Source organism: Jaculus jaculus, chromosome 8 (genome assembly GCF_020740685.1).
Source record: "Jaculus jaculus isolate mJacJac1 chromosome 8, mJacJac1.mat.Y.cur, whole genome shotgun sequence".
Classification (NCBI taxonomy): Eukaryota; Metazoa; Chordata; class Mammalia; order Rodentia; family Dipodidae; genus Jaculus; species Jaculus jaculus.
In genome coordinates, this window is record NC_059109.1 from 15,930,899 (window position 1) to 15,958,893 (window position 27,995).

Here is a 27,995-nt window from a genome sequence, read left to right on the forward strand (position 1 = left end):
TCTTTTTGCAAAGAACCTTCATGATCTGCTTGTAGCCTGTTTCCAACAGTATAGAACGTCTCAAAGCCTTTTCTAGACCAGTGCTTTGGAGAATTAAAAAAAAAAAAAAGTCAAAAAAACACAGGAAGCAAGGATAAACAGAAACCAGAGGTGCCCCAAAACGTAACACAAAAGTCACGTTATTTATAAAAGAAAGTTGGGAAACGGTTTTCCAAGAGTCCCTGTCATCCGCTTAGTCCTCTTTCCTTACCCCATGACAGTTTTCGCTACCCACTCAGAGCTCTCGCCAAGTCCTGAGTGACTTCCCTCACCCAGGTCCCTTGACTTCAGCCATTGAAAGCTACCCGGAATATGAAGGCAGAGGCTGGAGAGAGGGCGGCACTCGGGAGGAGCCTTCTTGGCCCGACATCCAGTTCCGAGAGGAATCCTCAGATGAGGAAGATGATGCCCTCAGACACCATGACCTGGTTGTCGTCCTGCATCCTGCTCAGCGCAGCCCGGATCTCCTCGGCAGAGAAGGGCTCGTCTCTACCCCGACTGACGGACTCGGTGAGGTGCTGCATGCCCACAGACTGCGCGTGAGCCTCCCGGAACACGTCCAACAGGGCCGCCTTGAACGCCTTCAATCTGCCCAACACAGCGAGAGGAAGAGAGTGAGGAGGAGAGGAGAGGCCAGGCATAATGGAGCAGGATTATGTTCCCAGCAGTCGGGAAGCCAGGGAAAGGACTGCCACAAGTTCAAGGCCAGCCTGTATCATCATAGTGAGACCACCTCAAGACAGACACACCCAGGAACAAACACCTACACGATCTCAGGGAAGAGCCACGCAGTTTAAATCCAAGTGTCAAAATACAGTACTGTGTCCCCTTCAAGGCTCACTCTCTCATCCTCTACCCCCACCCAAACCGGCTCTGAAGTCTCCCACATGTCTGCACATCCCCTCCGTAACACTAGGTCTGTGTGTTCTACAGAGCTTCGTGGACACTGAGAAACGGTGGTCAAACCAGAGACCCTTCAGGGAACTTGGAGGTTGTTGGAAACTGACAATGCTACCGCAAGCGCAGCATCCTGGGGGACGATTTACCAACGCCTGTAAGTCTTAAAAGCACATACATATCCGCTGACCAGGAAGCCTGGTTCTTACCATACTTGTATGGGTGTTCAGTGGTAAGTACGAACATTTTACCATATACTGTTTACGCTGGGCCACCTCAAAGTCCTTCTAGAATGTGTTCAGCAAATCTCTACCTCTCCTACTCTGGTGGCGTCCACCTGAGCTGACTTACACGGCTTATTCTGGCGGGCCATAATTGTTGACTTGAATGGTTTTCCCTAAGCGCTTTTCATGGTTTACAAACTTGCTTCCATACATATGTTGTCATGTGTGCTTCAGGGGGAAAAAAAAAATTACAAAGTATTTATTTATTTGAAAGAAAAACAGACAGAGAGCAAGAATAAGTATGGGCATGCCAGTTCCCCTTGTCACTGCAAGCAAACTCCACATGCATGCGCCACTTTGTGCATCTGGCTTTCCACGGATACTGGGGAATCAAAGCTAGGCTGTTAGGCTTTGCAAGCAAGTGCCTTAAACTGCTGAGCCATCACCCCAACCCCAGGGGGGATATATATACGTGTGTGTGTGTGTGTGTGTGTATGTATATGTGTCTATATATATGTATGTATATAGGTTTTTCAAGGTAGGATCTTGCTCTAGCCAAGGTTAACCTGGAATTCACTATGTAGTTTCAGGGTAGCCTCAAACTCATGGCAATCCTCCTACCTTTGCTTCCCAAGTGCTGGGATTAAAGTTGTGCACTACCACGCCCAGCCAGAAAGTCACTCTTAAGGCTGGAGAGATAGCTCAGAGGTTAAGGCGCTTGCCTGCAAACAACCTGGGTTCGATTCCCCAGTACCCATGTAAAAAGTGGTGCATGCATCTGCAGTTTGTTTGCAGTGGCTAGAAGCCCTAGTATGCCCAGTGTCTCTCCTTCTTTTCTCTCTCCCTCTCTCTCCTTGGAAATAAATTAATTTTTTAAAAAGTCACCCTTGGACTGCAGAGATAGCTTAGTGGTTAAGGCTCTTGCCTGCAAAGCCTAAAGACCCATGTTCTCTCCAGATGCCACATTAACCAGATACACAAAGGTGAGGCAAGCGCAAGGTCACACATGCCCACTAGGTGGTGCAAGCATCTGGAGTTCAATTGCAGTGGCTAAGGCCCTGACGCAGCACCAATTCTCTCTCCCCTCTCTTTCACTCTCCCTAAAATAAATAATTTTAAACGTAGTTTTTAAAAAATCACCCTTAATCACCCTTAGCTATGCAGTTTCTTTGGTGTCCAGTAAATACAACTTTCAGAAAAATCTGAAGCTCTAGTTTAAATTCATTTCAAAATCAATGGCCATTATTTACGAATAAAAAAACAAAGTGGGTGTACCCTACAGAGAAGACACAAATCAATCAAGTTTTGCCCTTGGTAAGATAACTCTCTTCCTCCTGACCCCAAAAGGACATAATTCAAATCCTATACACCCCCCCCCCAAAAAAAAGAATTAGTAAACAAAATAAATAGGAAGTTTTGAGCAAAGGTACAAAGGAATTCCTTACACTAGCCTCCATTTTTCCTGTTTGGCTTTATAATCAGAGATGTTTCAAAGGCCATGGAGGTCTAGCTCTGACCTCTGTTACACAGTGTCCAGTTGCACACCTCCCCCTCGGAGCTGGTCCTGGCCCTGGCACCTGCATGACTTCACAAAGCACAGGGCCACTGTACCCACCTGGCCTCGCTCAACTCCACCTTCTGGGACTCCTGGGTCTCCTGAGTCTCCTGGGTCTCTTGCGAGTCTGTTGTCTTTGGAGTGTGCACTTCAGAGCAGAGGTGGGTGCAGGGATGGGAAGACAACAAGGTGAAGCCATTTCCAACGGGGGAGAAGTTGACTTTGCGTTCCCCTCCCCTCACTGAGTCTAGGAACACCCCTACAGTTCCTTAGAGGCCAGGCAGTACAAACAACAAGTCAGAGAAATCCCTACTGGGGAACAGAGGGACTGACTCAGGCTAGAGACCCTCAGTTCCTTATTGGGGATGTTTACATCAGGAAGCAGACCACAAAGCGAGGCCTATTTTCCCCCAAGTTGGGCCACAGCCTTGGATACAGGGTCTGATGCAAGCAGTCAAACAGAGAGAAAGATGTGTCAAAAGCAACTGAAAAGGCCAGGAGGCAAAGGAACACCTCCCCAACCCCCCCGGGGAAGGCTCACTCACCTTGAGGCATCTCCTGCTCAGCATTGCTGAAGTCATAGGGGTCATATGAGTCCCCGTCCTGGGTACCTGACTGATGAGTCTTCCTCCTGAAACAACCACAGCACTTAAGAAACTGAAAGGTGCCGGGCGTGGTGGAGCACGCCTTTAGTCCCAGCACTTGGGATCGCCATGAGTTTGAGGCCACCCTGAGACTACATAGTGAATTCCAGGTCAGCCTGAGCTAGAGTGAGAGACTCTACCTTGAAAAACCAAAAGAAAGAAAGAAAAAAAAAAAAAGATGAGCTGGAGAGATGGCTTATTGGTTAAGGTGCTTGCCTGCAAAGCCCAAGGACCCATGTTCAACTCCCTAGGACCCACATAAGCCAGGCACACAAGGTGGTGCAAGCATGCAAGGTCACACATGTGCACAAGGTGGCGCACGCACATGCGTCTAGGGTGTCTTGCTCTCTCGTATGTGCACATTAAAAAAGGTACAGTTGCCGGGCGTGGTGGCACACGCCTTTAATCCCAGCACTTGGGAGGCAGAGGTAGGAGGATCGCTGTGAGTTCGAGGCCACCCTGAGACTCCATAATGAATTCCAGGTCAGTCTGGGCTAGAGTGAGACCTGACCTCGAAAAAAACCAAAAAAAAAAAAAAAAAAAGAAAGAAACAACAGCTTTAGGGAATCCCATCTTGGTCCGCTGGCCATAGAGAAAAGAAGACAGAACCACCTATAACCGAAGTGAACAGCCTTGGCTCACACTACAGACCACTCTCCAGGCTCAAACGCAAACAGGCCCTGCTCTCCAAAGTGTCCACCTCATCCTTTGTTTTTTTTTTCAAATTAAAAACCTAACCAAGGCTGGAGAGATGGCTTGGCAGTTAGGGCGCATGCCTGTGAAGCCTGGGGACCCAGGTGCAATTCTCCAGGACCCATGTAAGCCAGATACACATGGTGGCGCCTGAGTCTGGAGTTTGGCTGCAGTGGCTAGAAGCCCTGGCACACCCATTCTCACTCTCTCTCTCTCTCTAATAAATAAAATATAAAATCTTGCTGGGTGTGATAGTGTAGGCCTTTAATCCCAGCACTCAGGAGGCAGAGGTAGGAGGATCACCATGAGTTCAAGGCTACCTTGAGACTACATAGTGAATTCCAGGTCTGCCTGGGCTAGAGTGAGACCCTACCTCGAAAAACCAAAAAAATAAAATCTTAAAAAACAAAAATGAATAACAACAATAATGATAATAAAAAACCCCAAACCATATACTCATCAGCCTCAAGAGTTTTGCAACAACATATTCAAAGGCTTCAAGAGCAGGTTTGGCCCACGGCATCAACCTGAACACGAGAGGTTTCTTTCCCTCCCTGGTGCTCTCGCTACCTCTTCTGCAGGCCGTGAAGCCGGAAGAGCCTGATGCCAACAAGCAGGGCTCCCCCGGCCCCGGCCGCAGCCTTTCCATCCCGCTCATGCCGCCCCACCTCACCTCTTCCTCTTCTGCTCCTGGTCCTCCTGGCTTTTCTCCTCTTCATCCTCTGTCTCTGATTCATCCTCACTTTGCTTCTTCCGCTTCTTCTCCTTCTCCAGAACCTAGAACCAAGGCAGGTGCGATTAGCCTGCAGAGGTCACGCACATCAGGAAATGAAGCATGAACCCGAGAGTCCTTTCTGCAGCATCAGCAGCCACAGCTTCCAAATTTCTTTCTTTAAATATGTTTTATCTGCTTATTTGAGAGAGAAAGAGGGAGAGAGAGAGAGAGAGAGAGAGAGAATGGGCATGCAAGGGCCTCCAGCCACTGCACACGAACTCCAGATGCGTGCGCCGCCTTGTGCATCTGGCTAACGTGGAGTCCTGGGGAGTCAAACCAGTATCCTTTGGCTTGGCAGGCAAGCGCCTTAACCACTAAGCCATCTCCCCAGCCCAGCTTCCATATTTCTAGGGGCTCACCTAGCCTCTGTGGTCCCCAAGTCTCAGGGTCATGAGTAGGGGGAAGCTGGAAACCATCTCTTAACAATGCTGGAAGATGCTCTAATGGTAATTCATTTCTCTTTCTTTCTGTCTTTTTTTGGGGGAAGGAGTGGGGGAGGATTCAAGGCAGAGCCTTGCTCTAGCCCAGGCTGACCTGGAATTCTTTAAGTCTCAGGCTGGTCTCAAAGTCACAGCAATCCTCCTACTGCCTCCTGAGTGCTGGGATTAAAAGTATGCATCACTCGTCCACCCCAGCTATTTTTCTTTTTTGCCGTGTTTGGTGATGCACACCTTTAATCCCAGTACTCAGGAGGCAGAGGTAGGAGGATCACCATCAGTTCGAGGCCACCCTGAGAGTACATAATGAGTTCCAGGTCAGCCTGGGCCAGAGTTAAGACCCTACCTCACTCAATAAACCAAAAAAAAAGAGAAGAAAAAAATATGTATTTTTTTTATTGGGCTGGAGAGATGGCTTTCTGGTTAAGCACTTGCCTGTGAAGTTCCTAAGGACCCCAATCTGAGGCTTGATTCCCCAGTGGCCACGTAAGCCAGATGCACAAGGGGCGCATGCCTCTGGAGTTCATTTGCAGTGGCTGGAGGCCCTGGCATGCCCATTCATTCTCTTCCTCTCCCTCTCCCTCTCTCTCTCTCTCTCTCTCTCTCTCTCTCTTTCTCAAATAAGTAAGATTTTTTTAAAGGTTAAAAAAAAATATTTTCTATGTATTTATTTGAGAGAGAGAGTGTGTATGGTTGCAACACAGCCACTTGCTGATGCAAACAAACTCTAGACCCATGTACCACTTTGTGCATCTGTCTTTTACATGGGTACTAAGGAATCAAACCTGAGCCTTTGCAAACAGGCACCTTTAACCACTAAGCCATCTCTCCAGCCGGCAATTCATTTCTTTATAAACCAGGTGTTTAATTAACTGGAACACAACTCCCCACCTAGCAAGGCGAACAAAACACAGAGTGTGGCAGACCCACAGCTAGATCCCCAAGGGCTACAACTCCCCAGCTGGAGGGAGGGGGAGTCCAACCTCACCTTCTTGAAGTAAGCGTACTGTACCAGCTCCACAGCGTCCTGGGCATCCTGCAGATCCACAGTCTTGCTCATGCGGACCTTCGCATGGGCCGTGGACAACCGAATCAGAGTTTCCAGTGTCCGCGCTGTAACTGGAGATGTCTGTAGAAGAAAACATGAGGTTATGACGTACCTCGACATCCTTAGACATGGACACGATTCCCACCGCACAGAAAGGGAAACTTACACTACCAAAAATGCTCGAGGTGCCCAACAATCATTCAGAGCTGTTTTTCTAGAGGGGTGTGACTAAAATTCAGAAAGATGAAATGTATGTGGTGTTCAGGGAGAGAGGAAAGGGATGAAAAGAAAATTAGTCACAGCTATAAAGAGAAAAGCCCCTTTTCTCTGGCGAGATGGCTTAGCAGTTAAGGCACTTGCCTGTGAAGCCTATGGACCCATTTGACCCTCCAGGTCCCACATAAGCCAGATGCCAAGGTGATACATGTGCACAAGGTCTCACAAGGTGCACACGAGGTGGAAAATGCATCTAAAGTTCAATTACAGTAGTTGGAGGCCCTGGTTCCAACTCAGTCTCTCTCACAAAAAAAAAAAAAAAAAAAAAAAAGCCAGTCTGTTGGGCTTACCTCAAAACAGAAAAAAGATAAAAAAAGTTACTAAGTACAATAGTGAAGGGAGAAAAATAATCATTTACTGCAGGCCTACAATGCATTGGAGTATTTCATATTCATTTGATAAAATTTACCCTCTTGGGCCGGGCGTGATGGCACATGCCTTTAATCCCAGCACTCAGGAGGCGGAGGCAGAGGTAGGAGACTCGCCATGAGTTCAAAGCCGCCCTGAGACTTCACAGTGAATTCCAGGTCAGCCTGAGCTAGAGACCCTACCTCCAAAAAAAAAAAAAAAAAAAAAAATTTAAATAAATAAATAAATTTACCCCTCTTAATAACTCAAAGGGGGTTAGAGAGATGGTTAAGTGTATAGTGGTTTGAGTCAGATGCCCCCATTAAAATCATGTGTTTTTAATTTACTTGAGAGAGAGAGAGAGAGGGTGGGAGGATGGGCATGCCAGGACGGTCAGCTGCTATAAATGAACCCCAGATTTGTGCGCTCCCGTGCACACTGCACGCTTCCGTCACTGTGCGTCGAGTTTACATGCAAGCTGGAGATTTGACCGTGAGTCTTTAGGCTTCACAGGCAAGCGCCTTAACTGAGCTGTCTCTCTAACCCAAACCACGTGTTTTGAATGTCTGCCCCCCAGCTGGTGCCAACTTAGTACGTGGGACCTTGCTGGGAGAGGCGTATTGTCGGGAGCCGGCTAACGAGTGGTAAGAGCCAGTGCCCCTCACCAGAGCCGGGCTCACTCTCCTGCTGCTGTTTCCGCCTGTTGTGGCAGAGGTGACATCCAGCCTCTGCTTACACCATGCTTTCCCCTGCCATCATGACACTTCCTCTTGAGACTGTCAGCCAACATAAATCCCTTCCTCCCGCCAGCTACTTTATCCCAGCAATGAGAAAGTTAACTACAACAGGCAAGGCATGATAGACAGGGTTTGATACCGACTACACACATTAACGGCAGATGCAGAGTGGTACATTCGTCTGGACTTTGTTTGCAATGGCAGGAGGCCCGGGCATGCCTGTTTCTGTCTCTCTGCTTGCAAATAAGTTATATATAAACTTAAAACAGCTGAAGAGACGGTTAAAAGCACTGACTTATAACGTCTGATGACACGGGTTCAATTCCCCAGTACCCATGTAAAGACAGAAGCACAAAGCGACGCACGCTTCCGAAGTTCATTTGCAGTGGCAAGAGGCTTGTCAATATTCTTACTCTCTCAAATAAATAAACGATTTTTTTAAAAATTAAAAGGTTTTACAGGTGAGGAAAATAGGAGGCAGAGTTTCAAGTAATTTGTCCAACGTCACGCTGAGAGGCGCTGCTTGCACGCCGTGTAAGCCCTCTGAAGTCCAGAGGGGCCACTGTGCGCGACACGCTGACAAGGACTACTGTTCACGAGGGGGGGGGGGGGCGTAGAGTACACTGGGGCACACCAGCTCCTGTTTATTTCCATCCTTTGTTTAGGAAGAGAGGCAAAGTCGGCTCCTTTGCATTTCATCAAATGAGACACTTGCTATATCTCTGGGGTCCTTATTTTATTTCCCCTTGAAAAATGAAGTATTTAAATTTGTGCTAACAGGAAGTCCTTCAGCCCTAGGAAAGCTCACTAGTTAAAAATGCTTCTGAAGGGCTGGAGAGTTGGCTTACCGGTTAAGGTGTTTGCCTGCACAGCCAGGGGATCCTGGTTCAACTCTCCAGGACCCACATTAGCCAGACACACAAAGGGGTACATGCATCTGGATTTTGTTTGCAGTGGCTGGAGGCCCTGGTGTGCCCCTTCTCCCTCCTTCTCGCTCTCAAATAAATAAATAAAATACATAAAATAAAGACGGGCGTGATGGCGCATGCCTTTAATCCCAGCACTCGGGAGGCAGAGGTAGAAGGATCACCATGAGTTCAAGGACACCCTGAGACTACATAGTGAAATTCAGGTCAGCCTGAGCCAGAGTGAGACCCTACCTCAAAAAAACAAAAATAGGGCTGGAGAGATACAAGGCCAAAGGACCCTGGTTCGATTCCCCAGGACCCATGTAATCCAGATGCACAAGGTGGCACATGCGTCTGGAGTTCACTTGCAGTGGCTGGAGGCCCTGGTATGCCCATTCTCTTTCTCTCTATCCGCCTCTCTCTCTCTCTCACAAATAAATAAATAAATGATGTTTAAAAAAATAAAACCAAAAATATAAATTAAATTAAATATATTTTTAAAAAATGCTTCTGAAGCTCCCAGAACACAGGGACTCCTGCCCCAGCCTTGCAACTAAGGGACCCCCGACGTGCCCTCTCCGCCAGCACTCACCCGGGCGGTGTCCGAGCTCATGCTGTCCTGGCTGCGCAGGCGCGAGTACTCTTCTGCAATGTAGGCAGCTGACTCCTGTGTCAGCACGGGCTTGATGATCTTGGCCACGTGGATGTACTTCTTCATGAATGCCGCGCTCACCACCTTCTCCCTGGAGCCACACAGTGACCTCTACTCTGCTGCGGTCCCTTACCACCTCCCTGGGACGGGGACTTTGCCTCTCCACGGGCAAGACAAAGTCAACAGCAGAGAAGAGATGAGGCCTAGAACCCACCCCCCCAACAACCCCCACTTACAAGAAGCACACAACCCCCCGACGTAGTGTTATTTAACTAGAGATGTGATCTGGAAATTAGGCAGCTGAGGAGAGAAGTTTAAGGATTAGCTGCTCCACTTCATAGATGGGAAAACTGTGGATCGGAGAAGCGAAAGTGGACTCAAAGTCAATTTTCTGACTAAAATCTGTGCAATTAAATCAAGCATACCTGATCAAGTCTCCTCTACTCAAATTCACTTGCAAAGCCTTCACTGTTGCCACCCACTGACCAACACCTTAGACTACCACAAGAAAAACTATAGATCCTGGATGAGGAACCTATCATATACCCAACAGTGGCTGAGTGCACTGTAAAAAGCTTTTTCCCTTTTTTCTCTGTCTGTGTGTCTCTCTCTCTCCCTCTCTCTCTCTCTTTTTTTGTTTGATTTTTGGAGGTAGGGTCTCACTCTAGCCCAGGCTGACCTGGAATTCACTATGTAGTCTCAGGGTTGCCTCGCACTCTCTGTGATCCTCGTACCTCTGCCTCCTGAGTGCTGGGACTAAGGGTGTGTGTCACCACACCTGTATCTTTTTACTTTAAAAAAAAAAAAACCAAGAGCTCTCTCTGCAGCCCAAGCTGGCCTGGAACTCACTGCAATCCTCCTGACTCGGCCTTCTGAGAGCTGGTATGCTACCTAACTGGCTGTGTCAAAATTTTCTAGCTGAAGAAAAGATCTGGGGCTGGAGAGATGGCTTAGTGGTTAAGGTGTTTGCCTGTGAAGCCTAAGGAGCCAGGTTCAATTCCCCAGCAGGCACATAAGGCAGCTGTATCTGGAGTTTGTTTAGTGATGAGAGGCCCTGGCATACCCATATTCTCTCTCAAATAAATAAATACTAAAAAAAAAAAAAAAGACCTGCCCCTGAGCTGAATCAACCACATATATATGCAGGTCAGCTGTCTAGGATAAATGGTCTATCTGTGTGGATGCTGAGAAGAAGGAAAAGGCCCACGGGGCTCCCCATAACTCCCCGGCCTGCTGAGCAGTAATGCCCTAAGCTCAGGGGCCCTCAACAGAGGGGACTGACAGATGCTCACTTTTTCTTCTTGGTCCCATGCAGAAGGTTGTCGTGCTTCTCGTAAATCTGGGTGTCCTGCGTGTCATCTTGGCTGAAGTCGGGATCATCTGTGGCCAGGATCTCAACAGCACTACCCAGTGGCATAGCTGGGAAACGCGACATGAAAGAACAGCGATTAAGACAAAGAGCGCTGCTGCCATAAAAAGCCCAGGCAGCCAAGACACCAACACTCACTAAGGACCCAAAAGGAAATAAGACATGTGGAACTGAACTGCTGAGCCCACAGAAGGTGCTCCAAGATACTGTAGAACCCAAAACAGAGGAGACGCTCCTTAACTTCTAGCGAGCAGCAAGGGATGTGACCAGGCAGGAAAGGGCACCTGCAACACTGGTCCCCCCCATCTGCCCCCCCCCTCCACAGAACAGCATACCCCTTGGGGGGGCCCAAGGGAACAGCATCTGTTGGGATCCTTTTCATGACTCACTCTTTTCTTTTTTCTTTTTTAAATATTTTATTTATTTCACAGAGAAAGAGGGAGAGAGAGACACAGAAAGAAAACGGGTGGGACAGGGCCTCTAGCCACTGCAAACGAACTCCAGTGCGCCCCTGGGTGCATCTGGCTAACGTGGGTCCTGGGGAATGGAACCTGGGTCCTTTGGCTTTGCAGACAAATGACTTAACCGCTAAGCCATCCCTCCAGCCCACGAGTCACTCCTTGCTTGCACAGCCTCACCATCGCCATCCTGCTCGCCCGGGGCTCGGTAACGGTGCATCCTCAGGACGTGGTCCGAGATCTCCCGATCCTGCTCAGGATCCATCTGGTCCAACATGATGAAGAGCAGGTCAAAGCGGGACAGCAGCGAGTCCTGGAGCCCGATGTTCTCCATGGGGGTCTTGTACTGATCATACTGGAGAGCACGAGAGACAGGGGAGGAAGCGTCAACACACGAAAGGACAAGGGCGGGTCACTTCCGTGACAGGCAGTGCGAGGCTGGCTCGTACAAAACAAACCAGAGAAGAAGAAACGGACAGGCTGGGGACACAGTGGCACAGTGCTTGCCATGCATGTGTGAGGCCCAGGATTCAACCCCCAGTATCACAAAAAAAAAAGGTTACCAGGCGTGGTGGCACACACCCTTAATCCCTGCACTCGGGAAGCAGAGGTAGGAGGATCGCCATGAGTTCCAGGCCACCCTGAGACTACACAGTGAATTCCAGGTCAACCTGAGCTAGAGTGAGACCCTACTTCGAAAAACAAAACAAAAAAACAAACAAAAAAAGGTGTGGGGAGGGGGAGAATGATGGCGAAAAATAAACTGAAATAGCTTTAAAATAAGCTATTAAAATACACAAGCGTGGGTCAGGCGTAGTGGCACACGTCTTTAATCCCAGCACTCGGGAGGCAGAGGTATGAGGATCACTCTGAGTTCAAGCCACCCTGAGATTACATAGTAAATTTCAGGTCAGCCTCAGCTAGAACAAGACCCTACCTGGGAAAATAAAACAAAAACCACACAAACGTAAGCCTGATGTGTTGGCGCACATCTTTAATCCCAGCACTCAGGAGGCAGAGGGAGGAGGATCGCCACGAGTTCAAGACTACCCTGAGATTCCATAGTAAATTCCAGGTCAGCCTGAGCTAGAGTGAGACCCTATCTCAAAAATAAATAAATAAAAATACACAGATGCAAATTATCTTTCACTTGCAGCATTCCCTAGCTGAAGCTGAGGTGGCCCGAGCGAAAACAGAAGCATACCCCTCACGCAGAACTTCCAGCCGTCAGAGCATGGCAACACCCCCAGCCCTCAACTTCCCATGCAAGCGTCGGCTCTTCTCATTCCCCAAACAGGACCACCTCTGAGAGACGAGGCCCCACCACACCCACCCACTGCTTGTCAAAAGCACAGGGTCAGCCCGTCAACAGCCTAACGAACTAAGAACCCAGGAGTCTGGCACTGAAAAGTAGTGAGTAAACTCTCAATTTAAACGACCAATGGCTAGGCTGGAGAGACGGCTTCGCAGTTAAGGCGCTTCCCTATGAAGCCTAAGGAACAGTGTTCGACTCTCCAGGTCCCACGTAAACCAGCTGCACAAAGGTGACCCAAGCGCAAGGTCGCACATGCCCACTAGGTTGGCGCCCGCCTCTAGACTGCGACTGCAGTGGCTAGAGGCATCAATTTTCCCTCTCATTAAAATAAAAAAAAAACAGGGGGCTGGAGGGATGGCTTAGCGGTTAAGGAGTCAGCCTGCAAAGAAAGCCGAAGGATCCAGGCTCGATTCCCCCAGGACCCACATCAGCCAGATGCACAAGGGGGCACACGGGTCTAGAGTTCAATTGTAATGGCTGGAGGCCCTGGTGTGCCCATGCTCTCTCTCTCTCTACCTCTTTATCTGTCAAATAAATAAATAAATAAAAATAAAGTATTAAATTGTTTTTTAAAAAACCTACCTCAAAAAAACTATAAACAACAAAAGCAAAATTAAAACAACTATAAACAAATAAATAAAATAATAATAACAGTAAATTTTTGTTTCCTGGAATACTCCAAAGCTGTTAGCACGTATCTCTTGGGGAAGGGAGAGGATAGAGAAACAGAAAGATTATGTTAGACCTGTAATGTTTAGGAGCCTCCTACCAGGTGCACCCAACCCTTTCGGTGTGACAGCGAGTTACAGGTGCTTGCCTGAAAAGCCCAACAACTGGGTTCAGTTCCCCAGCGCCTACGCAAAGCCAGATGCGCGAAGTGGTACGTGCATCTGTAATTAGTTTGCAGTGGCAAGAGGCCCTGGTACACTCATTTTTCTCTTTCTCTGCCTCCCACCCCACAAATAAAAAAATACATTAAAAGTTAGTTCTAAATGGAATTTCAAAGGAGAAAGTGTGGAGGGGGAGGACGGAATTAACATGGCATATTTTTTTATAATCATGGAAAATGCTAATAAATTTTAAATTTTTTTGTTCATTATTTATTTATTTATTTGAGAGTGACAGAGAGCGAGAAAGGCAGAGAGAGAGAATGGGTGCACCAGGGCCTCCAGCCACTGCAAGTGAACTCCAGACACATGTACCCTCCTTGTGCATCTGGCTAACGTGAGTCTTGGGGCATCGAGCCTCGAACCGGGGTCCTTAGGCTTCACAGGCAAGCGCTGAACCACTCAGCCATCTCTCCAGCCCCAGTAAGCACTTCTCTTAATGTTCATACCCATATATTAATGCTATTCTCACTTTTGGTTACAGAAACTTCTCTTTTCAGATGGCAGTGACCTTGGGATGACTCAGAAGGCACCATGTTGCTGGGAAGAAGTGACAGAGGAGTGCTCAGCACTGAAATACCTCTATCACACCTTCCAAGGCTCAGGGTCCATTGCAGAAGAGGTGGCAGAAAGAATGTAAGAGCCAAAGGAAGGGTAGGTAGGACTCCTTACAATGTGCTCCTCCAGACACAAAATGGCCTGGATATCTATGACCTCACAGTGCCTGACACTACCTACGTAAGACCATCATAATAGGAGAGAAAGATCATGACATCAAGATGAAAGAGAGACTGATTGAGAGGGGGAGGGGATATGATGGAGAGTGGAGTTTCAAAGAGGCAAATGGGGGGAGGAAGGGAATTACCATGGGATATTGTTTATAATTACGGAAGTTGTCAGCTAAAAAAGCGTGAGATTTAAATAAGGAACTTTCCAGAGGGTTCTGCTAGTAGGAACAGGCATCAGAGCTGTAACACAAGAGGGCTACAAGACTTACTTTGGTTCCTGGCCTGTTGTTATTCCCTTAGAGAAAACTGCTCAGCCGAGCTGCTCTTCAGAACCGAATGAATGCAAGGATAGTGGCTACAGGACTGACTGCACCTACCCTGCCATAGACGGGATTGGCAGCAGCCAGCACACTGCAGCGGGCGTTCAGCCGGGCGTGGATGCCAGCCTTCGCGATGGTCACGCGGCCCTGCTCCATCACCTCGTGGATGGCTGTGCGGTCCATGTCAGACATCTTGTCAAACTCATCGATACAAACCACCCCCCGGTCAGCCAGGACCATGGCCCCTGCTTCCAGGCGGCGCTCCCCTGGGAAGAGAGGAAGGAAAAACATACAGCACGGTCTAGAGGTTACGGAGACGGATGCAGAGAGTCCAGTCTCCCGTCTAGGCACTTTTCAGTGCGGGGCCGTGTGAACCCAGCAAAGTGGCTTTGGCGGTGAGGTTTCACAGAAAACCCTGCTGGGTCACCTTTTCAGCTCCAACCTGAACAGTCTCAGTCTGACCCTTACCCAATGGCCTCTCCTAAGCACCCTTGGCAGAGTCACCTTTGTTACCATCTGTAAGTGACACCAAACTAGGCCTCTTTTCACTGGTCATCAAATTTTTACTCTAGATCATAAGACAGTCCAATTTCCATGTTAATTTCCCTCCTAACTTGCTGACTTTTCCTTATACAATCCCATCAGATCATCTCTTCAAAAACAGTCTTATGGGCTGGGAAGATGCTCAGTGGCTAAAGACCCTTGCTGGCAAAGACTGATGGTCCAGGTTTGATTCCCCAGTGACAAGTAGTACATGCATCTGCGGCTGGTCTGCAGTGTCAGGAGGCCCTGGCATGTCCCTTCCTTCTCTCCCTCCCTCCCTCCCTCCCTCCCTCCCTCCCTCCCTCTTTCTCTCATTCATACACACACACACACACACACACACACATACGTATATCTCCTTGCAAATCAACAAAAATATTTTTCAAAGACCATTCTCAGCAATAGGGATCATCCAAAGACGTAGATAATTCACTCATTACCGCAGAATCTTCCAAGTTTTTCACCATATGACCTCAGCTAACATTACAACAGCATCTTCCAAAAACAAGCCAGAGCCTCGAGCAAGCTTTAAAAAACCTACTCAACAGGCTAGAGTAGAGAGATGGCTTAGCAGTTAAGGCGTTTGCCTGTAAAGCCAAAGGACCCAGGTTCGATCCCCCAGGACACACAGAAGCTACATGCACAAGGTGGCACGTGTGTCTGGAGTTCATTTGCAGCAGCCAGAGGTTGTGGTCCACCCATTCTCTCCCCCTGCTATTCGTCCCTATCTGTCTGTCTGTCTGTCTCTCTGTGTCTCTCAAATAAATAAATAAATAAATAAATAAATAAAAGAGCTGGAGAAGATGGCTTAGTGATTAAGGTGTTTGCCTACAAAGCCAAAGGATCCAGGTTCAATTTCCCCAGGACCCACATAAGCCAGATGCACAAGGTGGCGTGTGCATCTGGAGTTGGTTTGCAGTGGCTGGAGGCCCTGCTGCGCTCATTCTCTCTATCTGCTTCCTTCTCTGTCTCAAATAAATAATTTTAAAAATAAACCATTTAAAAAGAATCTACTCGATTTCATGCTGAGCTTCTGCCAAGGAGCCTTACCCCCTTACCTGTTTCCTGGTCTGTAGTGACAGCGGCTGTCAGACCCACTCCAGAAGAGCCTCGGCCGGTGGTGGGGATGGCCCGGGGTGCGGTGCAAAGTACATACCTCAGCAGCTGGGACTTGGCAACCGACGGGTCTCCTGTGGGACAGGACAACGCTGGTGACGACGTCTGGCAGACTTGCCTCCTCCCCAGCAAACTCTGCTTTGCTAGCCCCGAGTTTTGTACAGACATGTGGGAATGTGTGGCTCAGTATCTCTCCCTTCACCTTTCCCTCCACCCTTCACACACCGGATGCATTTTCAATATTATAAATCAAGAACACGGTCGAGGGATGATTTTCAGAAAGATCTCCCTCAGCCTCTGACCTCCAAAGGGGCTGACGCATGAGCGCATGGCCACGGGACGCACAGTCGTACAAACTGGGTCCTCACAACCCCACTTCGCAAGGCAGGAGAAGAATCCAAACCAATGCCAGCACCGTACCTATCAGGAGGATGTTGATATCCCCACGGATGTGGCTGCCGTTTTCAAGGTCTCGTTCCACCCCTCCTAAGAGCAAGCAGAGGATTGCTTTCTTGACATAGTCATGCCCATGGATGCTAGGGGCCAACGACCTGGCCAGCTGGTCAAAGATATCCTAGAGGAGGAAGAACCAATGGAGTGAGACCCAGTGGGGTTTTGGAGCCGACAGAAAAGACTCGAAGAATCATACAAGTACGCCACTCCTAAACGCAGAGGCTTCCGCTCTAAGATCAATCACCTATCAGACAATTATCAGTGTGGCTAGAGACGTGCTCTAGATTATTCCAAAATTTGCTTACAGGTTTAATCTTCAAGAAAAAAAAAAAAAAAAAGAAACCCACCCATAAGTCTACCGCTTGGGAGGCTGAGGTAGGGGGACCTGGAGTCGAGCCAGCTTGGGCTACCTATACAGTGTTCAAGATCAGCGTACCACCGGGCGTGGTGACACACGCCTTCAATCCCAGCACTTGGGAGGCACAGATAGGAGGATCGCGTGAGTTCAAGGCCAGCCTGAGACTACACAGTGACTTCCAGGTCAGCCTCGACTAGAATAAGACCCTATCTTGAAAAACCAAAGCACTAAAAAAAAAAAAAAAAAAAAAAAAGGATCAGTATACATACCACTGTGGCCTACATGGCTAGGCACTGTCAAAAACTAAAAATAAAAACCAAAAAACACCTTGACCCATCCCTCTGGATCCAGTTCAAAACCATCCCCCACCCTCCGCCTCAAATCTCTAAGGGAGATGCAGACCTTGGAACGGGTTTTACTGAACTTCTTGATCTTGGCTATGTCCTCGGCAGAGAATGAAGGCTGAACATCCTTGCTCATCTGCTTCACGTTACAGGCAATGAGGACAGTCCTGCGGCAGGAGGGAAAGAGGAGGAGTCCTTCTGCTACGTCCCAGTATCAGCAGCCAGTTCCGACGGCAGCAGTAAGCGTTCCTATGCTACGAACACAGACTAGCAAATCGGAGAAGCAAGTCTCTGTCCATGCCCCACAGTGAGAATGGATAATGCCCACTCGTCTATCTTCTCCCCTGCCAACTCAGCTTAAAGTTGTGAGTGAAGAAAACGATGGGAACAAGTGACAGGCTCCCAGGCAGGTCACGAGGCTACATTCCTGTCACCAGTCACTCCTACTTTTAGCATAAAGGTGGCAAGTTTCACCAGCACTACCTGACAGAGCAAAGGTATGGGAGATAACTCCTGTCACTTCGTGCCCTCTGCAATACTGTAAACTGGAGTGCTGTCAGGGACAGAGCTGAGAGCAGCCAGCCAGCACTCCAGAAACTTCCCAGTGGATGTTACCTGAAGGTTCCTGAGGTGTAGCCTCCCTTCTTCCCAGGAAGGCAGCGGTAGGTCCCCACCACCTGGATTCGGTCACCAGGCTTCACTTTATCCACCAAATCATCGTCCAAGATGACGTCCACGGAGCGGGGAAGCTGGCCGGCAGGGGCCTTCTCTGGCATCTCCTGGATGGTGATGGTCTGGTGGTCCTTGTACACAGACAGGCCGTACTCTGTCTCAAGGGGGTTGTTCTCCTCATCCTAGCAAGAGACACACAGGAAAATTCCAGGTCAGCCTGAGCTACAGTGAAACCCTACCTCAAAAAAAAAAAGAAGAAGAAGAAGAGAGAGAGAAAGACAGGAAAACACAGTCACCTAGAAGGAGCAGCAGACTTCATAAAATGTTAGTATCCAGACATTAAACAAAAGGCAGGTTTTTCCTCCAACCTTTCCATCCCTATGCCTGGTCTAGTTCAAAAGGGCTATTCAGGCTGGAGAAATGGCTTAGTGGTTAAGCGCTTGCCTGTGAAGCTTAAGGACCCCAGTTCGAGGCTCGATTCCCCAGGACCCACATAAGCCAAATGCACAAGGTAGCGCATGCATCTGGAGTTCGTTTGCAGTGGCTGGAGTCCCTGGTGCACCCATTTTCTCTCTCTCTCTCTCTCTCTCTGCCTCTTTCTCTCTGTCTGTTGCTCTCAAATAAATAAGAATAAGCAAACAAAAAAAAATTTTGTTAAAAAAGGGCAGTTCACTGTGATGGAGGCAAAGCATCCCTGTTGGGAACCTTGGGTCTCCTACCGCTCATCCTGTGCTGCCAGTCTGAAAGGAGTTCCCACACCCAAGAAATACCCACCAGAAATGCCTACCTAAAGCCACTTTAGCACTACTCCTATTTGGCAGAATGTAGAAAGTATGAACAGAATGGTTCAATAAATGCGGGGCAGTCACACAAATTTAGGACCACACAATAAAAACGCACGACACAGCTCTACGTACGACACAGGTGACTCACGCAACACCGTGCTGCCCAAAAGCAGCTCGACCCTGATGGCCTCAAGGACACCTGGCCCAGTGCCCTTCAGTCTCCAAGGAAAGAAACTTGTCTGCCATAGCCAGCAGACGAGATTCCCTGAGCACCTCCGCAGGAAGAAATGCTACGAAGTAAAGACCTTATCGGAAACAACCGGAGCCGGGCATGGTGGCGCACGCCTTAAATCCCAGTACTCGGGAGGCAGAGGCAGGAGTTCAAGGCCAGCCTGAGACTACATAGTGAATTCAAGGTCAGCCTGGGCTACAGCAAGACCTTAACTCTAAAATAAAGCAAAAAAAAAAAAAAAAAAAAAAAAAAAAAAAAAAAAAAAAAAAAAAAAAAAAAAAAAAAAAGCAACTGGCTTTAACTAGAAAAACATGGGCCTTAGCCCTCCATCAACTCTCAGAGGGACCTGAAGTAAGTCACGTGACCCTCCCCCCTCCTAAATCTTGCTCTTGTTGATTACATGTTTGGTTTCTTGCCAGCTGATAAGACTGGCAACAAGGACTGGCTGCTATCTACATCTGTGCCCTCTAGTGGGGCCTACAGCAGCTTTTATTTTAAAATTTAGTGAGTGGGAAATATTCTTTGACAAACTGACCTTGGACACCAAGTGATCGATGTTCATGATTTGCAAATAGCAGTATTTTCCATTTTACTTTTAAAAGGTACATTATAAAACTTGATGAATACTTTGCTAAAATATATGTAGATGACTTTTTTCCTTCTCTCAGTCATTCCAAATATGTCACATTTTTCTAAGCTAAGTATTTTTTTTTTTTAAGAAAACTAAAATTTCTACACTACATTTTAGCTTGTAGCCAATCTTCCCTTTGGCTCAATCCTTACTTTTCTTTTTGTTTTCGAGGTAGGGTCTCACTCTAGCCCAGGCTGATCTAGAATTCACTCTGCAGTCCCAGGTTGACCATGAACTCAAAATCCTACCTCTGCCTCCCTGGGATTAAAGGCATGCACCACCATGCCCGGCTAATCCTTACTTCTCATTTCCCCTTTTTCTAGCATGAAGATTTCAGTATTATCTAATTACTTAAATGAAAACAGACATCTCTGACTCTACCTCCCCGAGGAGGCCCAACTGATTCATTCCTCACCTTAGTGGGATAAACTGAACTGGATGGAAAAGCCACCAGGGTGGTGAGGTCAGAGTAACGTCGCTCTATGGTCTTCTTGGTTGCAGGGCAGTAGTGGACGCTGCGGACAACTTTGGGATGCACTAGAGAACCTGCGGACGGAAAACGTGTGTATCAGGTCACTCAACCAGACCCTGAGGGGGACAGGGGACAGCAGCAGATGGAAACTCATGCATGTCTAGTAGATGACTTCAAACACTGCACCTCTCCAAGTAGGCTAAATTAGTGCCGTAAGTTATGCATGGTTTCATCTTTATATTTACACACAGAATATTACCACATCCACATAAAATTCTACGGAGCACTGACCCCAGCTAGGGGACAGCAGTAGTTCAGGGTTGCAATGAGGATGCCACGAGTCAGTCAGTCAGTACTGCTCCAGCTCTCCACAGAACTCATCATTGAAAAAACACAGATGGTCTCCCCAGTTGTTTCGTATTCTGTTTAATTAGTGTGTGTGTGTGTGTGTGTGTTTCTGAGCGTGGGGACTGTGTGTGGTGGTGCACACACACAGGTTGGAGGCCGACCTTTGGGTCAGTCCTCTGCCTTTCCTCGTTACTTGAGGCAGAGCTCCTTCAGGCACTGTTCTTCCTTGCCAGAAGCTTCTGGGAAATGTGCCTCTGCCTCATCCTACTGGGATTACAGCAGACCACCACGGCTTCTGGCTTTTTATCAGGAGTCTGGGGATCGAACCTGAGCCCTTGGGCTAGAGCAACGAGTGCTTTATCCACTGAACCATCCCCCAGCCTGGAATTGTAGACCCTGAACTTCTCCAAGCTCCACCATGTAATTTCAGCGCTGCACCTCTGCAGCCACAAGCCACCCAGACCACGCAAGCCTTCTGACTCCACCCCACGTCACTTCCATTGCTTCCCCCTTCAGCGCACTCACACTTGGTGACAATGCCCTCCACACAGACCACGCAGCTGAGGAAGCAGGAAGTAAGAGTCCGGGGAGAGACATGTTTAGAGCCGAAGCTGCCTTCCAGTCCTATGTAGAACTCCTCGTACTGCTTGGCATAGGTAGCATCAATGGAGGCCACAAAGTCTTTTAAGGCCCGCTGAAAGGCAACCAGCTCCTCAAAGGCATTGTTCAGGAGGCTGTAGAGGGGCCAGAGAAGAACCATCACCTTGGGCAGAAGAGCTCTGGACAAGCGACCCGCAAGCAGAAGGAAGCCGTCTTGGGTCACCGTGGTCAAAGAGAGAAAGCCCAGGTCTTCCTTGCCTTGCCACCTTACAAGACTTCGGAAATACATAAGGATTTGTTGACTTCACCTCATCAAAAAAACGTAAAAAAGAGGGCTGGAAAGATGGTTTAGCAGTTAAGGCACTTGCCTGTGAAGCTAAGGAGCCAGGTTCAATTCCCTAGGAGCCATGTAAAGCCAGATGCACAAGGTAGTGCACGTGTCTGGAGTTTGTTTGCAGCTGCTAGAGACCCTGGCACGCCCATTCTCTCTGTCTCTTCCTCTCTCTCAAATAAAATATTTAAAAATGTAAAAATGAGGGGCTGGGGAGAGAGCTGAGCAGCTAAAGGTGCTTGCTTGTAATGTGTTATGTTCCAGGTTCAGCTTCCTAGTACACACGTAAGGCCAGATGCACAAAGTAGTGCATGTGTCAGGTGTTCATTTGCAGTGGCAGGAGGCCCTGGTGCACCCGTTCTCTCTCCCAATCTCCCTCTCTCTTCCAAATGAATAAATATATTTAAAAAATAAAGGACACTCGGGAGACAGAGGTAGGAGGATCACTGTGAGTTCGAGGCCACCCTGAGACTACATAGTGAATTCCAGGTCAGCCTGGACTTGAGAGAGACACTACCTTGGGGGAAAAAAAAAGGGTAAACATGAAACTGAGCAAAACATCAGAAGGAGGGGGTGTGAGAGGAGAACACCCAGCACCTGCTCTTTTTAAGTGAGGCAATGCAGACCTCTAGGCCACACCCCCTGCCATCCACGTCCTTTCCAGTTCAAATCTGCAAAGAGGCAGCTCTCGCTCAGAACCAGGAGACCTCCCACCTGCACAAAGCCCTGCCACTCACCGGTTGGCCCTCTTTTCATTTTTCCTACGCAGATCGTTCACGTTGACGATCAGCCGATATTGGTTGTCACTGATCAGCTCCCGAACTTTGCTCTGGTAAATTCCCTGGTCCTCCTGTGAAACAGCCACCATGTAGCAAAACTCAAGAAGGTTTCAACTCAGCAGGAACTCTCAGCGAGGTCACTGACTGAACGTCTGCGCCGGAGCCCAAGCCCAAGGACGCATTCACCCACCTCCCCCTTTCTTTCACCAGCCTCAGGTTCCAAGTATGCCTTACCAGAAGACTATACGAATTATGAGATCAATATATCACCATAGGGGACAGGGTCCCTTCTGGAAGGTTCTTGGTCTCAGATAAAAGAATTAAAAAAAAAAATCCAGGCGTGGGGGCGCACGCCTTTAATCCCAGCACTCAGGAGGCAGAGGTAGGAGGATCACCATGAGTTCGAGGCTACCCTGAGACTACATAGTGAATTCCGGGTCAGCCTGGGCCAGAGCAAGACCCTATCTCAAAAAAAAAAAAAAAAAAAAAAAGGAAAAGAAAAGAAAGGGAGAGAGAGAACACAGGCAGGGCATGGTAGTACACACCTGTTATACCAACACTCAAGAATTTGAAACAGGAAGATCATGAGTTCAAGACCAGCCAGGGATACACAGTAAGTTCAAGGCCAGTCCGACTCAAAAAAAAAAAAGCAACAAGGCTGGTTAAAGACACCTGCTTGCCAAGCCTGTTGGCCCAGGTTCAATCCCCCAGTACCCACACAAAGCCAGATGCACAAAGTGGCACAGGAGGTCTTGGCATGCCCATTCCTTCTCTTCCTTCCTTTCTCCCTCCCTCCCTCCTTTCCTCCCACATACATACAGAAAGTTAAAAGAAAAGAAGCAAAATAACAACAAGAAAGAAGTAAAAAAGCAAGCAGGCAGATTCAGCAGTGAGAATCTGAAACTACTGGAGGAGGGGATGTCTTCAGAGAGCCTGACAGCGCCCGGAACCTCAGGGCAAGCAGGCTAAGATTTCAGCAGGTATCAGAGGATCTGGAAAGAGATGCAGTTCATGAAGGGCTTTAGGAACACATTATCTTCTTTTTTCTTCTTCTTTTTTTTTTTCCGAGATAGGGTCTCACTCTAGCCCAGGTTGACCTGGAATTCACTATGTAGTCTCAGGGTGGCCTTGAACTCACAGCAACCCTCCTACCTCTGCCTCCTGAGTGCTGGGACTAAAGGCATGCGCCACCACACCTGGCTAGAGACACATATCTTAATAACAGTTACCCCCTTTTCTTCCAGCTTGTCCTTGCCCTTGGATGAGACATAATCCTTTTCACTTTTTAGTGTTAGGGTGGTCTTCCTCAGGTCGTAAAACAGAATTTCCTCCTTATGGTAAAAGATCCAGAGCTAGAGCAATGGCTTAGCAGTTAAGTCTCTTGTCAGCAAACCCAAGTTCAATTCTCCAGTACCCATGTAAAGCCTGATGCACAAGGTGACACACACATCTAAAGTTCCTTTCAAGTGGCTAGAGGTCCTGGCACGCCCATTCTCTCTCTCTCTCAAATGAATAAATAAAAACATTTTCTAAAAAAGATCCAGGCCTTTTTGCACAAGGGAAATACCCACCGCCTACATCAAAAGCTATCAGTGGCCACTGACCATCTCATTTGTAAAGAGGGGTATTGACAATCAGTGATGGCACAGATGTCCACAAACTGGGAGCCAACTTCTGTCTATTTCAGAAAGGACATTACTGACCACCAATCATATCATCTGTGCAGGAAGATGTCAACATACAGATATTCATATGCCTCAAATGTGCCCAGGAAGCAGGTGGTTGCACAAAGACCTGTTCTGCTTAGCATCCCGTACCACATGCTATTATTCCCAGTATTGTCAACAGCCCTTCCATAAGCTGACATTTTAATGGGGAATAAAAATGAGCTCTTAAATCTTAAAGGGCCATAAGCAAAATCCTCACTAACCTTTAACTAAATTAAAAAAGAGAAACAGATATGAATTTGTTCCACTATAGCGCTCATTTCAAAATCATGCTTGTATATCTTAAATACGGACAAAACGTAAATTAAATGTGTCTTTAAAATTCCCATTAAAACTGATTTTCACTTATCACCAAGCTTTCCAAATGTTTACCAGCATTCCAGGGCTTTAAATTTATGGTTGCGCACAAAACCTTCTTTGCATACATACAACAAACTTTTTTTTTTTTTTAATCTCCATTTTCTCTGGTATAAAGTAGGCACTAAATTGGGAAGTCTCTCCCCCACCCCGGCAGGAAGTGGGTCACCCGTCCCTTCCCCCTGAATTAAGAGCAACCAGGTGTGAGGCTGAAGGGTCCTCCTCGAACCACACAACTTTGTTGTCGTGGTTTAACTTATTGACATATGGGTGATAATGAAAAACAATAAATACTGTGATCATAATCCCCTCGTATTACCTTCTTTTGTCCCCCTCCCCCAGCCCCTTCCCACTGAACCCTCTAGCTTGGTCATTGTGTTCACGTTTGGGAAGCCTGTCGCCTTTGGCCCGTCACATGCATTTAGGAGCAAGGTGCAGGGTCTCTAGAACACTCGCCGGTGGCTCATCAGGACAGGCAGGGGTGCAGATGGGAGGCAGTGCGCCCGCCTAGCACGCACAGCGTCATGGGTTCAAGTCTGCCGCCGAGCCCCTCACCTCGTCGTCCAAGAAGTCCAGGTAGTCTCTCTGCGCCTCCCGCAGCTCCACGTCGTCCAGCACCACGGTCCCCGCCATGCCCGCGGCCTCCAAAGCACCCGCTGCAACACCGCGCGCAGGGCCCCGGGTGACTCCGCCCCGGCGCGAAAAACCCTCACAACTTTTCCCGCCAACAAAGCGCACCACAGGGAAGAGGCGGGGATAAGGGACCAGATGCGCAACTTGATTGGCCGAGCCTCCTATGCCGCTTAGCGGAAATCGTCTCCTCCACCCTGACCAATAAGACCGAGCGGTAGACTCTAACCCCCTGTTCATTGGGCAATCGGGAGGCACTGGGGAAGCACTGCATTCTGGGAGTTGTAGTTCCCTTCCTTTTTTTTTTTTTCTTGCTGTAAGCAGTTTCTTTCAAGTTATAATTTCGGTTTGGTACCTGTGTTCAAAATAGACCGGCAGTTGAACTTTGACGGAAAGTGAGTGAAACGTCAGCGAATGAGAATTTGCAATATGAGGAGGTTAAAAGGTAAAACAAATAGTTTTTTTTTTTCTTGCCCTCAACTGCATCCGGGAAGGAAATTGGGTTTTGAGAATCTGCAGAGTGAAAAATAAAATCACAGCATTGTGGAGAAGAGTTCGTTAAGATCAAGACCTATTTGCTCTCTGAATACTGAAATACACTATAAAAATAACAGGCCACCCAGTAAAGTGAAAGAAAAAAAATTTAGGTGTTTACTTTCGCCCCCTAGAGACCACTCTCTGTTATTACACAAAGTTCTGGGCATTTACAACACCATCTTATTGCCTGTCTTCCACTGCATGTGGTTGTTCCTCTTATTAACATACTGACTGTACAAAATAATGGGTTTCATTGTGACATGGTTTTTATTTATTTATAAGAGAGAGGGGCAGATCGAGAATGGGCATGCCAGAACCTTCAGCCACTGCAGACCTGGAATTCAGTATGTAGTCTCAGGCTGATCTTGAACTCACAGGGATCCTCCTACTTCTGCTTCCCCAGTGCTAAAGGCGCATGCCACCATGCCTGGCCTGAACATTGATATTAATTTTAATTAGGATCATAAGATTAGCTTAAGAAACAATAGTTCCTCTTCACTGCCTGTTTGACAGACTAGAGCTAGGCTTTGGAATAAATAAATCTCACTGCATCCTCCTCCCATTGAATGTTTGCCCAAATAGGAGTGGAATTTGGAGAATGCTTACAAGTCACGTTGAGATATGATCTGTAGAAATGATTGTATTGATCACTCACTTAGTTGTGAAATACAATAAAGCATGTTTCCTCTTCCCACAGTGCTCACAGTACTCAGTGGTCCCTCCAAGCATTTCACTGCATTCCTGCAGCTCAGTGGTGGGAATCTTTAGATGAAAAGAATTGAGGACTTCACTCTCCTTCCAGTCCTCCAATATTCCATCATAGTTTTAAATGATTTTATTTTATTTATTTATTTATTTATTTATTTATTTATTTATTTATAAGAGAGAGAGAGAGAGAGGATGGGTGTGCAGGGCCTCTAGCCACTGCAAACAAACTCAGATGCAAGGACCACCATGTGCATCTGGCTTACATGGGACCTTGAGGACTGAACCTGGGTCCTTAGGCTTTGTAGGCCAGCACCTTAACAATCAAGCCACCTCTCCAGCCCCATCACATTTTAGAGGGTAGAAAGGCTGTTGGCAGTCTAATTTTGTATTTCATGTGCTGCAAGGATCAAAATAAAAATCTCTGGGAAGCTCTGAAGTTTAATGTTCACCTTCTCCCCACCCCAGCTGTTCATTGGAATCTTTGATAGCCTCCAAAAAATTATCTCTGATCTGAAACCAAACCCAACAGAAATATTTCCTGTCCTATGTCTACCTAATTAGCCACCTGTTCCTCTCTATGCTAAGTTAGAAGTTCAATATGAGAAAACTGAAGACATTGGCTCAGAGTCTTTGGAGGTTTGCGAATGTGGCTTTTGAAATAACCATTGTTGATTCACCATGATGCCCCATTGCTATCCTAATTATCTGGAAATTCAGAGTACTCCGATGATTTTTTTTTTTTTTAATGAAGTTGAGCATGGTGACATAGATGTGTACTCCCAGCCACTTCACAGGTTGGCTAAACCCAAGAGTTTGAGTTCTTTTGTTTGTCTGTTTGTTTTGCAAGACAGGGTCTCACTCTAGTTCAAGCTGTAGTCCCAGGCTGGCCTTGAACTCATATAATCCCCTGACCTTTGCCTCCTGAGGGCTAGGATTAAAGGTGTGTGCTGCCACACCCAGCCTGGACATGACTTCCTCCTGGCCCTGGAGTGACAGGGCTGCTGTGACTTTCACATTACCACTCTCCATGACCTGATGCCCCAAGTCACAAGTCACTCTCAAGTGAGACAGTCCAGGCCCCGCCAAGGAAAACACTCTCCCACAGCTGGAAGTTCCCAAGTGGTCAGAGACTGCCCTCCCCTTGCAAAGGTGTTTATAACCTTATAGTTGGTGGGCTGTTTCTGGCTCAGGTGAACCAGAGGGACATCTGGTTTGTTAGGGCGAGAGGCTGTCTCAGGAAGAGGCCAGCCCTGACACCAAGTTCCTGGAGGCTGAATTTGACCAACCACAGAGGTCGTGGTCGTTTGTGGAGAAATAGATCTGGGGAACTAGGCAAGAGATAAGAAGTCAGGGCTGAAGAGATGGCTTAGTGGTTAAGGTATTTGCCTGTGAAGCCAGAGGACCCAGGTTCAATTCCCCAGGACCCACATAAGCCAGATGCACAAGGGGCACATGCATCTGGAGTTCGTTTGCAGTGTCTAGAGGCCCTGGCATGCCCATTCTCTCCCTGTCTGTCTCTCTTCTCTCTATCTCCCTCTGCTTGCAAATGAATAAGTAAAATAAAAAGAGATAAGAAGCCAGATCATACTTGACTTCTAGCAAGTGCAAGGTCCTACCTATTTTTACTTTCAGGGGTTCAGTCCCCCTAACTGTACCCCCTCTCACTTCCTCGGAGCAGCGCTCTGCCAGGCCCCAGCGACCCACTGACAGGCTGCAGGCTCAGGGGCAGGAGGACCACGCTGGCATGGGCACTCACTTCCAGCAGGCGGAGAGTGAAAGCTCGTGGTTCTGAGCACTGGGGTCCAGAGACGCGCTCCGAGCAGGCCTAGCCCAGGCCCTGGCCGGCGGGAGGGCGTTCGCCTGGGGCGCAGGGAGCCCAGGGCTGGAGCGGAGGGCGCCTGGGCCGAAGGGATGCTGGGCACCAATGATGGGGGTCTCTCCAGTGCCCACGTGGGCTCTCTCTTCTGTGCGCAGGCTGACCCCCGCAGGGGACTTTTGTCTCCTTTCCAGCTAGTCTTCATGGCACCCCTCCTGGGATTGGGATCCTTCCCTGTCTACAACA

General features: G+C 48.0%; 1 protein-coding gene across 1 annotated transcript; it reads right to left on the minus strand.

The window, feature by feature from the left end:
* Positions 1–24,745, minus strand: Mcm3 (minichromosome maintenance complex component 3). The gene is made up of 17 exons (XM_004649436.2): positions 24,614–24,745; positions 21,933–22,045; positions 20,790–20,998; positions 19,860–19,990; positions 17,740–17,978; positions 17,183–17,291; positions 16,390–16,543; positions 15,912–16,043; positions 14,368–14,576; positions 11,241–11,415; positions 10,526–10,652; positions 9,174–9,324; positions 6,253–6,393; positions 4,726–4,829; positions 3,261–3,346; positions 2,776–2,863; positions 1–627 (listed from the first exon to the last, which is right to left on the minus strand). Exons 1-17 carry the CDS (start codon positions 24,689–24,691, stop codon positions 429–431), a joined length of 2,445 nt encoding a protein of 814 aa, XP_004649493.2. The 5' UTR covers positions 24,692–24,745; the 3' UTR covers positions 1–428.
* Between the last annotated feature and the right edge of the window lie 3,250 nt (positions 24,746–27,995).